This window comes from Sciurus carolinensis, chromosome 14, assembly GCF_902686445.1.
Source record: "Sciurus carolinensis chromosome 14, mSciCar1.2, whole genome shotgun sequence".
NCBI classification, from domain to species: Eukaryota; Metazoa; Chordata; class Mammalia; order Rodentia; family Sciuridae; genus Sciurus; species Sciurus carolinensis.
Genome location: NC_062226.1, coordinates 36124563 through 36139124, shown reverse-complemented (window position 1 = coordinate 36139124; position 14562 = coordinate 36124563). Strand labels below are relative to the sequence as shown.

At 36.2% G+C, this 14562-nt stretch overlaps 1 protein-coding gene and 1 pseudogene across 1 annotated transcript in view; one reads left to right on the top strand and one right to left on the bottom strand.

The window, feature by feature from the left end:
- Positions 1-14562, top strand: part of Melk (maternal embryonic leucine zipper kinase) — an 84341-nt gene that overhangs the window by 63911 nt on the left and 5868 nt on the right. The window contains exons 12-16 of the mRNA XM_047525592.1: positions 2999-3115; positions 6076-6183; positions 7997-8228; positions 11550-11646; positions 13302-13470. Of these exons, the coding sequence (XP_047381548.1) occupies positions 2999-3115; positions 6076-6183; positions 7997-8228; positions 11550-11646; positions 13302-13470 (723 nt within the window). The remainder of the gene's footprint in view (positions 1-2998; positions 3116-6075; positions 6184-7996; positions 8229-11549; positions 11647-13301; positions 13471-14562) is intronic.
- LOC124964878 (60S ribosomal protein L27-like) lies at positions 10417-10827 on the bottom strand (annotated as a pseudogene).

Sequence of the window (14562 nt, the reverse complement as noted above, 5' to 3'; positions counted from 1 at the left end):
CTTTTACTTAAAATTTTTCTTTTTTCTTTTTTAGTTTTGTAGATGGACAGTGTGCCTTTATTTATTTTTATGTGGTGCTAAGGATCAAACTCAGTGTCTCACAGGTGGAAGGCAAGCCCTCTGCCACTGAGCTATAGCCCCAGCCTGCCTTCTTGTCTTACAAGTATAGTATTTAGAAAGTTTCAACTAAAATTAGTGGATCAAGTAGATATGTTTCCACCTAACACTTCCTGAAAACTCACTAAAACAATAAAAAGGTGTTTTTTTAAAAAAAGTGCAAGAAACTCACAAGGACAAAGATGATAAAAGAGGAGACAAAGGGATATCAAATACAATTTTGAAAGTTAAAAAATAGATAAATGGTAACTAATATAACATTTTAGAGAAAGTGGAAAGCTTAGTGCCTGCAGTGGGGAAAGGCAACAAGCAAACTGATTAGTACCCAGAAAAACTCAGGAACTAGAAATAACAGGAACCTCTGAAGTCAAGGAGGTGAGGACTGGAAGTAGATTGGTTGAAAGTCTGTATTAGGAGCAGTGTGAACCCTAGATCCATTTCTGTATTTTGTGCTGCATGCTGCCACTTCTTCCTAACTCACCCCAGCAGAAGGTTGAAGATTTTAAACAAGAGGGCCTTCTGAACCAGACATAGCTAAAGTGGGGGTGATGAACCCTTCTAAAATAGATGCATGGACACACAAAGTTCTTGTATTGAACAGCAAACTGCTGCCTCTAAACCCTTTCCCCATTCATCTCTGAGAATACTGGAACCAGGGTTTTATCTTATTTTCAGTGAGGGTGGAGAAAATTTTGTAAGATTTACCTCTAGGGAACATCCAGGAGGAAAGATCCACTTTACCAGTGGTTGTGTGTTCAGGTTCCTATTTGTTCATCTTAGGGAAAAGCCCTCAGCAGCACCCATCCTACCTATTGAGGCTCTAATCAGCTGTGTAATATAATTCTTCACTTTTAAATAGAGACAGATAACCAAAGATAAATAGACATTTGAGTAAAACCTCTAACATGAAAGTCAGAAATCAAAATTAATGGAGGTGGGAGGAAGACACAGAAGGAAAAGTAAAGAACATCAGAAAAAACATGTAATGCAGGAAATGGGAAAAATTGGCTTAAAAATGACAATATTATCTTGTAATAGGAAAAAATAATTAAAAGAAGCCACCGTCAAGTGACAGTTTTGCAAATCTGAAATACACTCACAGAAGTGAAAACTGCAGTAAAAATGTTTGAAAATGAAGTCATAAAGTAGAACCTAAAACCAAAGAGATGCAAAAAATAGAGTAAGAAATGTTCAACATACAAATAATAGAAGTTGCAGCAAGATAAAACAAAGAAAAAAGGGAAAAAACCCTCATAGAAATATTTCAGAATTGAAGAATAAAGTTTCCAAGAGTGAAATGGGGATTAACTAGGACTTGCCACAGTGGGTGAATATAGATTTATGCCAGGGCCTGTTCCAGTGAACTTTCAGAAGTCTGGGAAAAAAGAGATCTAACAGGTCTTCAGAGACAAACCAAAAGGTCATAAAGTCTTGGGTATATGAAAGACTAGAGTTTTCAGTAGATATACTAGAATCTAGAGGTCCATAATATCTTCAAAACCATGAAAACTGTTATCAACTTAGAATTCTATAACTGGTCAAACCAGAATCAAGTGTGAAGCTATAATGCTTTCATGTAATTGACATGCAAGATCTTAAAAAGTTTATCTCTTGGGCACCTCCAGAATTACTGGAGGATGGGTTCCCCCAAAATAAGAGTGTAAACCAAGAGAGAGAAATACTTAGGACTTAGAAAAATGGAGGTGCATCTTAGGATAGAGGTGAAAAGAATTTCTAAGTTGACAGGTGGCAGACTGAGTAAGAAGCCAGTCCAGCATAGAACATGGAATGCAGTTGTTGGGTGGAATGTCTCCAGGAGAAGGCAGGAGGCAGGTTAGTGGATGTGCTGTGAACATGTTGAGAGGAGGTCATTAGTGTTGGAACTCGTGAGTTGAATTAGAACAATGGACTCTTAAAATTTTTAACTACAGGAAAAACAAAGTTTTTAAAAAGAGGAAACTGACTATAGCACCCTATATAGTTTAGCTGCTGGACTGATACTCATCAGTTAGTATGACCATATTGATGGTTAAAATACTAGGGTCTTTATATTCTTTTTTTTTAAATATGTATTTGTAGTTGTTGATGGACTTTTATTTTATTATTTATTTATTTATATGCAGTGCTGAGAATTGAACCAGTGACTCACACATGCTAGATAAGTGCTCTACTATTGAGCCACAACCCCAGTCCCAGAGTTTTTATATTTTGATGGGTTTAAAAGCACCATCACAAGTATGCTCCCTGTTACCTTTCTTACATACCTGGGCACTACTTCCCCTACATCCCACAATTAAAAGGTTAATAATTGGTATGACAGGAGTCCCTGGGGACCCTGCTCACCTCTTGGCCTCTGTTCTGATTGGTTGGTATCAGAGTACCAATTAAATATTTAGAACATTATCCCTACTTAGTTGTGAATAATATTTGTATGCTCATAGTATAAATATTAATCTAACTAAAAATTATGATAAAATTACAGTAGGAGGATTCAGAGAGATGTGTATGAAAGGGAATGAGTTGTGCAGCTAATTTCTTGTTTTTGTTCTAGGAAATCTATGGTTAATATCTGAAGCTGAAAAAGCTTAAAGCTGTATAAGCAATTAATTTAGAAATATGGAATTAATGGCAGAAAAACTAGCTAAGTGTTTAGAAATGGTTCTTCCTGTGAAGTGAAAATTATAGGAATCTGGAGGTGTGGTAAAAGGATTGCTATTTGTCAACATATGCCTTTGTGAAGCTATTGACTTTTAAAATCCTGAATGTCCAGATCATTGAGGAAAACTATTAATAATGTTTTAATAGATATTATTAATGTTGTAAATAGAACATTAACAAGTAACTTTAGTCATCTAAACAGCTTGATTTCTTTTTCCTCCAGTGGCAATATGATCACCTCACGGCCACTTATCTTCTTCTTCTGGCCAAGAAGTCTCGGGGAAAACCAGTTCGTTTGCGGCTTCCTTTTTCCTGTGGACCTGCCAGTGCCACCCCAAAGGTAAATGTGAGAACCTATCATGTGGATGCTTGCTAGTCTTGCCATGTACTACAACTCTGATGTCAAGGAGCCAAAGACAAGTTATTTTATGACTCAAACATTTTCAATGAGAAAAACAGGAAGTTCTGAATTTGAATTCTTAAAGTTTGAATGTAAACTTGACTTTAAAAACCTCCTGCCTCTACCCCTTTTACTCACAAAAGCAATTAATAATTATTGTAGAAATAGATTAGCTAAAAGGAAAATAGGATCAACCTGTAAACCTATTATATATAGATGATATAGCTAATGTTTTACTGTGGCTTTCCAGTCTTTTTTAGTGTACTTGTTCATGTAATTTATGTATATACATGTCTTTGAAAGGTTGTATTATTGAATTGTAGGGAATAATTTTAAAGATCTGTGAATACAGGGTATATATTTGGCATTTGTCTTATCAGTAATGTGCAACAAGGGGAGTGGGTCATATGTCTAGCCAGACCTAATCTGCCTCCTGTCTTCCCTCTGTAGTTGGTCTTTTGACCAAACTGAGAAGTCGAAGTATCAGTGCAAGTGGTTATTATATAAAGAGGTCTTTGAAATGAGGTAATCTTATTCCTAGGATGGTGTTCTAGCTATTTTAGGAGTTTATTGGGCTGATAAATTCCCTCTGCCCAGACAGACCTTTTGCCTTTGGGCTCTGTGAATCAACCTATCACCCTTCTGCCCACAGACTCATTTAGATTTGGGAGGATACAAAGTCATGAACTTTGCTTTTGATCAGGTAATTGCAGAAAGGTATTATTAGATGCCTATACTTAGGATAATCGCTTGGCTAAATTTTAGAATTTACAACACCTTAGCTAACAGGTCTGAGACGTTTTCCTGAGTCATTGGATTTTCTTATATCTGATTTGGCACGATCTCAGTTGAGATATGTACATGATTTGTAAAGTATTCAAATAGAAAATATCTGGAAAGATATTTACTTTTGTCTTCTATCTACTATATAATGAACATTTTTCTAATAATTTCATTATTTGGTCAGTCATTGAGTCAATGTTTGTAGCAGATAGACATTTTAATGGCAAGAAATGAAGTACAAATCAAATTTTGGGTCCTTTTTTTCTTTCTTTTTTTGTTTTTGTTTTATTGGTATGTTTTTAGTTGTACATGACAGAATTCATTTTGATATAATTATATAAGCATGTACTAAATCTTATTCTCATTAGGACCCCAATCTTGTGGGTGTACATGTTGGGTCCTTTTCTGATCTTTATACAAATAATTGAGCCTTAGAGCAACCATATGATATATTTGTACTGTTTTCTCCCTTGATAAAATCATCCTTTTCCTCTGGGTTGTTGTTTATAAGAAAGAAATTCTGAATTATCAGTCTATAGATGGCACATTCAGTGAAACAATAATATAGCCTGATCCAAGATTCGTAAAAGATCACACCATCATCAACATTAGCATTTCAGGCCCCATGCTGGGTCTTAGGAAACAGATCTATATAAAGTGCGATACTTGCTCTTTAATAGTCAAGTTGAGGCAAGATTCATCTGTCCATCCGTCTGACTATCTATTACACTACATTGTAGTGCCAGGTTAAGTGACTACAGGTGTGCTGTAGGGGCTTTTGACAGTAGAAATGATAACCAAATGATAACCATGGGAAGTTTCAAAGTGAGTCAAACTGGGCTCACTTTGACTCAGTTGAGTTTAAAAAAAAAAAAAAGGAAAAGAAAGAGCATAGTAATTAGGACAAGATAAACTGAATTAGCAAAAACTTAGATACCTCATTATGCTTGATATATTCTGTTGACAGTAACTGGGCCTGTTTGCTTAAAATCAAAAGTTCAAGTAGGGGAAAAGTAAGAGTGAGAGAACAAGTAAGTTGGAAGGGTGGGGAAGAACTAGACTATGGAGAGCCTTGAAATGCCATGTCAGAGTTTTAGACTTTGTGCCATAGGTAATGGGGAATCATTGATTTTTGTGCAAGAAAGAGACAAGACTATGATTTTGAAAAATTCACCCAGTGGTATATAGACTTGTTCAGTCAGGGATGCTATGTGTTTTGTTATTCCCTATTGCAGGACTCATAATTGTCATCGTTTATGCAATACTGAACTTTACCCCACTGAGCCCAGACTTAGCTTTAGTATTTTTTTCAGCTTGGCACCCCATGTATAGCCATTTCTAATTGATGATAATGGGCAATCCTGTAGAACTCTGTCACCTGGTTGAGAGGGTAGAAAGATTGGGGGCAAAGACCACATTGTCTGCATAGTTCAGGTATAAGCTTTGTTCTGGAGCAATAGTAGTGGGTCTAGAAAAGAAGGATGAGGTATAATAAATTCAAGTAAATTTTCCTGGCCAGATTGGCATGATGTTGAAAAAAAAAAAGGGAAGGAGGGAGAAATAAGAAAATAAATAACACCCCTTACTCTTAGACTTTAGGGTGTATGTGGTATACTCTTAGTTTATAGAGGGGAAAGAATGAGGGAAAACAAGTTAAACACTGACAAAAGCATTAGCACAGGACCCTCAAGTGTCCTGTCTGTGGGAGATATTTCATAAGACTAATTTACTCCTGGTAGAAATAATTAACTGTTCTGTATATTTTTATGTAAAACTCCTGAGTTTCAGAAGTCATTTCCTTTCCATCTTCTGCTTTGTCAAAGCTTTTATTTTGTAAATTTACAAGCAAGTTGTCTGGAATTGTAGTAATTGTGTGATACTGATAAGCTAAGTAAGCAGTATGCCATATAACTTGAGTGTTCTAAGATACATTGTTTGAGAGTGAGAGAGTCTCCTAACTGGTAATTAAACTAAAAATTTTTGACTTTGGTTTTTCTATTTGATGGTGAGCTCATCCAGTATCCTGTCTCTTGTTTGTTTCTGCTTCCAGGTCCTTGCCCTGTGCCTGTTTTAAAAATCGAAAAAAATCTAATTTCTTTTGTCTTTTAATTCAATAGTCAAAGAATCTGAGTCTGGAAGATGTGACAAATGATGAAAATTATGTGGCTGGACTAATAGACTATGAATGGTGTGAAGACAATTTATCAACTCCCCAAACACCACAGGTTGGTAGTAGTTATTACTATTTAAGGCAGAATAGGTCTCAATTATAAAAACACCTAGACTGACATGAAATCAAATGTGTGATTGCAAATTTACTGAAAAACAATTGAAAACATTATTGAGAGATTATTGGAATATTAATGAAAGGGAAGAAATTATTTCCAAGTTTAAAAAAAGCCAAGATTCAGGCAGGTGTGGTAGTGCATGTTTATAATTCCAGTAACTCAGGAGGCTGATGGAGGAGGATTGCAAGTTTGAGGCCAGCCACGACAACTTGTGAGCCTCTGTCTCAAGATAAAAAGTAAAAAGAACTTGGGATATAGCTCAGTGGTAAGGCACCCCTGAGCTCAATCCCCAGTACTGAGAAAAAGAAATCTAAGACTCCATTTTGGAGCACTATATTGTTCCTTTTAAAAAAAAATTTTTAATGAGACATAATTTAGATGTAGCTAAATAGTTAAATTCACCCTTCTTGGTATATAGATCTATGTGTTTTTTACAACATGTAACCCGTACCTCCTAAATTCCCCCATGTCCCTTTGTGGTTAACTCTTTACCCCACAACTCTAGGCAGCAACTGATCTGTTTTTCTGTCTTTTGATCTTTTGTCCTGTTTGAAGTCTGTTGAGTGTCATGGTTATGTGGATTAATGTTTTGCAAATCTCGGAAATTTTGGGTCATTTTTTTTTTCAAATATAATTTTTAGTTCTGTTCGTTCTTCTTTTCTGGGTCTTCTATCATATGTATATTGGCATACTTGATGGTACCATTCATTTCTCTCAGGCTCATTTTTCTTTATTTATTCCTTCTGTTTCTTATCTTAGTTACCTAGGACCTCACTAAGTTGCTAATTCTGGCTTTTTTGGGGGGGCTATGGGGTACTGGGGATTTAACTCAGGGTCACTTGACCCCTAAGCCACAGCCTCAGCCCCCCTTTTTTTTTTAGGTGCCGGGGATTAAACTCAGGGGCACTTGACCACTGAGCCACATCCCCAGCCCTACTTTTATTTATTTATTTATTTATTTATTTATTTATTTTTTTGTGGCACTGGGGATTGAACCCAGGGCCTTGCGCATGCAAGGCAAGCACTCTACCAATTTAGCGACTCCAGCCCCAGCCCTATTTTGTATTTTATTTAGAGACAGGGTCTCACTGAGTTGCGTAGTGCCTCGCTTTTGCTGAGGCTGCCTTTGAACTCAAGATCCCCCTGCCTCCCGAGCTTCTAGGATTACAGGTGTGTGCTACTGTGTCCACCTTACCGATCATTTCTAACAGAGTATTTTAACATTTTTTTTTTTTTTTTGACCCCGATCACTGATAGACTATTTTTTTGGTACATTTTAAAGGCAAAACATGGCAATCTAGACATAGGAAGCTTTTCTAAGGGATTTATTTCTGGCCGTTCTCAGTAGATCTTAGATACGTTTAAATACTTGACCTGAAAAATGTTGAAAGTTAGTTGACAATAGAATAGACTGAAATAATCTACATGTTTTTAAAAGAACTGGATATACATTTTCAAATTTCCTGGTATTGCCAATAATAACCTTTGATAATATTTGATTTTTAAAATTCGTGGTCCTGGGGTTTGAACCAGGTAGTATTTAATTTTTTTTTTTGGCGGTGCTGGGGATTGAACCTGGGGCCTCGTGCTCATGAGCAAGCACTCTACCAAAACTGATCTATATCCCCAGCCCAAGTATTTAATTTTAATAAAAATAGTGTAAGGTAATTTGGAGATGGTTTAAACATGTTGCAAAAAAAATTGACTTTTCTTTTTCAGTGTGCTTTATCCAGTAACTTCTTTTTTTCAGTTTACCAAGCACTGGACAGAATCAAATGGTCTGGAGTCTAAATCATTAACTCCAGTATTATGCAGGGCATCTGCAAATAAGTTAAAGAACAAAGAGAATGTATGTACTCCACAGTCTGCAGTAAAGAATGAAGAATACTTTGTTTTTCCTGAGCCAAAGACTCCAGTTAATAAGAACCAGCATAGAAGAGAAATACTCACAACGCCAAATCGTTACACTATACCCTCAAAAGGTATTTACTAAGTGAATTAGGCAGTGATTACAAAGTTTCAAATTTCATTCCTCTTACTATGTTAAATATATATCAGGTCAGAAATTACTAGCATCACTGTCAGGAATTTCTAGAAGTCAAGTCGCTTTTTGTCATATGCTACTTGTATTAGTTGAAATGAAAGCACATTAGTTAACTTCTAATTGTTCTCAAATAATACTGAAGTTTTTTTTCACATTTATAAAATTGAATCATAGCATCATAGCATAGCACAACTGAAAGGACAGGTTAGAGCTTATCTAATCCAACTCTCATTTTTTTCACAGCTTAGAAACCTGAGACTCAGAGAAGTGTAGTGATTTTCCTAAGGTCATATATTCAGGTTTAGGCCTTGCTTGCTTAGTTACCTCCACTTAGAATGATTCAAAACTGAAGTCTCTGAAGAACCCTTCTTACTCATCTGGATTTCCAGTTCTGGTTTCTGGTCCTGTTCTGGCCTGTTGTATTACTGGCCAAACCCAGTAAACAGGGTAAATCTGTGATGTCCCTCTAGGTATCTAAGTCTGTGTCTTGTTATCACAACTTTCATTTCCCTTGGTTTCGTCTAGTTTAAAAATCACGAGTTACTTAAACTGTTTCTTTTATGACACTTTGGTTGCAGGCCTCATCTGGATACATTCTATTTTTGTCGGTGCGCCTCTTAAAATATAGTACTTAGGATGAGAACCTGAGTTTTCAGTGTTACTAAAGTAAATTAAGCAAGATAAGGTAGTTTTACCAAGATAAGGTAGTAAGTGTCATGACAGTAGACTCAGTTGTGTTTATTACAACCTCGCATAGTATATAGTAAGGTCATATTTGCCAAAGGAAGGAATAAGTTAGAGCCTAAAGGAATTTTATTTACCTTGACCAAGTTCATGTCTCTTTAAAAAATATCACCTAAACTTTATTAGCCTTTTTCCCAGCAATTGTGACCTTCCCTTGTTTTATCTTAAGATCCTGGGAACTCAAATTCTGAAGCATTGCCTCGTGAACTGTTGCTAAGCTACTTTTTAACCATTGTGCTTCTAGTTTGCTAATTGGGTTGATAGCACATTTAAGTGGTCAATTTATTATCCATAAAGATATTATGGAAGACTTTGCCTGATTATTTGCTCGAAATCCCATTATTTTGTTAATGGCATTTTCTGTTTCAACAATTCAAATATTTTCCTGAAAACCGTGAGTCCTGTTTGGTGTGATGAAGTATGTTTGACTTTCTGTGCTTGTTGCAAGGGTTCAAGGTGATAACATCTACATGTAATAGGATCTCAAGGTAGCTATGATTTCATCTTTTCCCAATGAGGCATCTCTGTTGTCTATCATTTCTCTCAGTAAAATTACAGTGTCCTTTATGAGTCATAGATTGGACAGGGAAACAAGATGAACCTTAGCTCACCTTATTTTATTCATGGATTTTTAAAAAAACCTGTTGACAATATAGTCTTTACCATTATTGATACTTTTTATGTAACTGAAGGTTTTGAAATGTGGATGGTTTGAAATTTATTTTATTACCTTAAAGTGTTATCAGTTAACATATCTCGTTCCTGTGAGATTGTGTTGGTCAAAAAGCTTTTATTGGCTGTTTTCCTTTAAATGTAAGAGCTGCCTAAGGGGGAAAGCGGCTGAAGCTATAATTGATAGCTTCCATTAGTGCATTTTACTTTTGCCATGAGTTATTTTTGACACAAACATTAATTTCATTTTTTGTGATTCCTGCACAGTCCAGTCAGTGATAGTTATCAGAGGACAGTTATGTGTGGTAGCAGATACTCTTTGTACACAAAGATGAAAATTGTTTTCATGGGTATTTCTGATTGCTCTTATTTTCTTGTTATAGTGGAACTAGGGAAAATACAGCATAATATTTATAAATAAAATCAAGTCCACAATCTCTCTTGAAAAACTTGATATCATATCTTTGTTATTATAAAGAAAATATTATTTCTAAAGGGTATAAAACTTTTAGATCATGAACCAAAAGTTAACTGATCAGTGGTAACCAGATTTATTACTGAAAAATTGATTCACACTATCTGAGATGCAAATACCCTACCTAAAGTAAAGCACACAATTCAGGAATTGGGAAATATAAAGAAAAATGGAGCTCATATTTTTTTCTTTTAAAATTTTGTTTTTAATGATTGGAACAACAACAACAAAAAATCTAAAATCTAAGCTTCTGGAAGAAGCATTTATTTTTGCCTGTCTTGTACCTCTCTTCAGACTTAAACTTGGCCTCCTGAAGGACCTTACATTTACGAGCAGGGTCTCTGAAGATATCCTTTTTGACAACAGTTTTGTCCAAAGGGATATCCACAGAGTACCTTGTGGGTTTGAGATGATTGTAGTTATAAACTTTCACAGAAGACTTGATTTTTGACCTTTTGGTGATTTTCTTCTTGCCCATGGCAGCTGTCACTTTTGGGGAATAGCAATCAATTCCAGCCACCAAAGCATGGCTGTAGGGATGGTCTGATGTGCCATCATCAGTGTTCTTCACAATGACAGCTTTGTGTCTGGAGTATCATCTGGTCAGGACCAACATCACCTTCCTGAGTTTCATGAACTTGCCCATTTCAACAGCAAGCAGCTGGGCTTACAGCAGAAAGCTGGGGCTCATTTTTTTTTTTTTTTTAAATGACTTTTATCAAGCTTTCTCAGGGAACTAATCACTTTGTCTAACAGGAGTTGAGTAGGGCTATGAATTGAATTAACACCTTGTAATGTTATATCAATTAAAAGCATCAACTAGACCCTTGAGTAAATACAAATTGATTTTTATTTATAGAAGGGAATCAGTAATCATGAACTCTATATTTGTATGATTTATTTAGATGTATCATAATAATAACATGAAAGTATAGTCTCAGTGTGCAGTAAAAGAAAAGAAAAGCCACACATCAGACAAAATGATTTTGTTTTTATTATAAAACACATGGAAATACTTCCTTAAAGAATTTGAGCTGGGTGCCAGTGTCATTATACCTGTAATCCAGTGATTCAGGAGGCTGAGCCAGATGGATTACAAGTTTGAGGCCAGCTTTAGATACTTAGCAAGACCCTGTCTTAAAATAAAAAAGACTGGGGTTTCAAACTGTGGTTGTAAAAGCACCTCTGGGTTCAATCCCCAGTACCAAAAAAAAAAAAAAAAAAAAAGGAAAATTAGAGTCTTTAACATCAATGGCCAAATGGTAACAATATTTCAAGTCAATAGGTGATATATACAATATTGGTAGAAATTTTGGAACCATAGTATATTGGCTACATGTGGTTTGTGTTTGTTGTTTTTCCTAATAGCTAGAAACCAGTGTCTGAAAGAGACCCCAGTTAAAACACCAGGAAATTCAGTAGGAACAGACAAGTTAATGACAAGTGTTATTAGCCCTGAGAGGCGGTAAGTATTCACTTTTCAGACTCTTTGACTTTGGTACATATAATGAGATTTCTCTTTTCATTTGTGATAACTGATTAAGGGGAGTCATGACATATATGCTCTTGGAGACTATAGTTAATGTTTGTAAGATGATGGTGTGTGGCCATTACTGGAATTATTGGTTCTGGCTTCTACATGGAGTGGAATTATAACTGATTAGCAATGGGACAGGCATCCTTTCTTAAAGTACAGCAAGCTGGGAAGCCCCTCTTTTAGGCCCATCTTTCCCCGTTCTTCTGCCAGTAGAGCATAGGTATCCCCTAACAACAGCTTCCCCCAAATAGTAAAGATACTAACTGGGTGTTTCAAATAAAACTCACCGTGCTAAGTTGAAATGTTCTGCAACATAAGGACCATTGTCTTTTATAGCTTTTTAAAAAGCATGATGCATTTTGGTGGATAGTTATGGTGATTAGAATGTGTAAATGACACTGTAGAATTATTAATTTTCTTGATGTACCAATGGTATTATGGTTATGTAAGAAAATGTCCTTATTTATTGGAGATGTATACTGAAGTGTTTCAGAGTGAAGTGTTGTGGTATCTTCAGATGGTTCAGCAAATATATACATACATTTAATGTATTTGTACACATTGAGAAGGGATAAAATATTAACAGTTGTTGAAACTAGGAGGACATATGGGGTGTTCATTGTATTATTCTTCCCAGTTTTTAATATATTTGACATTATTAAAAAAAAGAAAGAAAGAAAAAGGAAGGGAAAGTAGTTTTGTCAAGTAGCACTTGCTGGGGGTTGGGGACTGGCTCCTCTCCAGTGGGGTGTGGCCTTAGTTCCCCTGAGGATGAGATGATCTGGCCCAGGCACACCTGATTGAGGCACTCCAATGTGTGTAAAGGGACAAAACTGGGCCTGGGAGGGGCCAGCAGGCTTAAGCCCAATGCCACTTGTACTTTTTTCTTTTTTAATTTAAATTTTACTTTTTATTTTTACAGACTGCATTTAGATTCATTGTACACAAATGGGGTACAACTTTTCATTTCTATAATTATACACAATATAGATTCACACCATTCATGTAATCATACATATACATAGGGTAATACTGTCTGTCTCATTCTACTATCTTTCCTTCCCCCACCCCTTCCTATCCCATTTTCCTCTACACCATCCAAAGTCCTTCATTCTCTCCCACTCCACCCCACCCCGCCATCCCCCTGACTATGTATCGTCATCCACTTAAGAGAAAACATTTGGCCTTTGGTTTTTTGGGTTTGGCCTATTTCACTTAGCATGATATTTTCCAGCTTCATCCATTTACCAGCAAAGGCCATGATTTTATTCTTCTTTATGGTTGAGTAATATTTCATTGTGTATATATACTACAGTTTCTTTATCAGTTCATCAATTGAAGGGCATCTTGGTTGGTTCCACAATGAAGCTAATGTGAATTGAGTAGCTACGAATATTGATGTGACTGCATCACCATAGTATGCTGATTTTAAGCCCTTTGAGTATAAGCTGAGGAGTGGGATAGCTGAATCAAAATGTGAGTCCATTCCAAGTTTTCTGAGGAATCTCCATACTGCTTTCCAGAGTGGCTGCACCAATTTGCAACTCCACCAGCAATGTATGGTACTTTGTTTTTTTTTTAAGGTGCCGTTCAGTGGAACTAGATCTCAACCAGGCACATATGGAGGATACTCCAAAAAGAAAAGGAACCAAAGTGTTTGGGAGCCTTGAAAGGGGGTTGGATAAGGTTATCACTGTACTTACCAGGAGCAAAAGGAAGGGCTCTGCCAAAGATGGGCCAAGAAGGCTAAAGGTAAGTGGATTGGAATTCTTTTATATGGATTTCAGAAGATGACTGCTTTTTGTTGTTGTTATTGTTTATTTTTAAGAAAAGTGGTGAATGAACTGATTGGTGTTTTTAATTTACTTACTCATTCCACTGAATTTTGGAGCACTTACTATATGCCGGTTCCTATGCAGTGGTCTTTGGGAATGCAGAGGTAAATCAGATAAATTCTTTCAAAGAGCAAATGAGTACAATTCAAATATTCAAGATTGAATGGAGGGCTTAATCACAGAGGCAACATGGACATAGGGAGGCATGGGGAATGAAGAATTGCTTTAAGGGTGGGGACTTGAGCTTATTTGTTGTTATCTCTGGCACATAGATGAGTCCTTGCCACATAAGTACCTTTGTAGACCCTTACAAAATGTTAGCATGTGTGGGAAGTTGATTTGAACTTTGAGTGTCACATGTATGAGGAAAATAATGAGTAACAGTTCAGAAAGGAAGACTGGGAGGTCCTAAAGGCTAAGAGGTTTGGATCTTATTTGATAGAAGTATTATACTTCAAAATGGGTTAATCTGCCAGTGTGAACAATATATTTAGTAGGAAAGGAAAGGAAAAAATAAACTGTTACCCTCTTGGATTCTCTCCTGAGCATTTATTCAAACATCACATGAATGGTGTTTCTATTTGGTGGAAGGGAAGGAAGTAAGAGCTAAAAGAATGAAGAAGTCACAGTACATGCCCTTGAGGAGCACATAGAGTGGCAGGGAAAACAGGCTAGAAAGCTGCTCTGGCACCCTGGACACAGTGCTGTAATAAATATATTCCAGGAGGGTGGGACCCCAGGGAGGGAGAATATGATTATGATTTGGGAATTGGGTCTGTGTTTAGCTTTTATATCAAGACTTTGAGCAATTTTGTGTGGTTTAGGGAAAAGAAAATGCTGAGCAATTGGGCAGAAATGTACTTCAAAAGAGAATGTTCTGTGATCCCATGTATGCCCTGTCTCAAAATGGAAGATAGGACTTGCCAATTAGTATTGGTTGTTGTCTTGTCAAACTTAAAGTGCACTGGGAAGTTTTATATAGTGTATGACTATTTATTCACTAGGCATA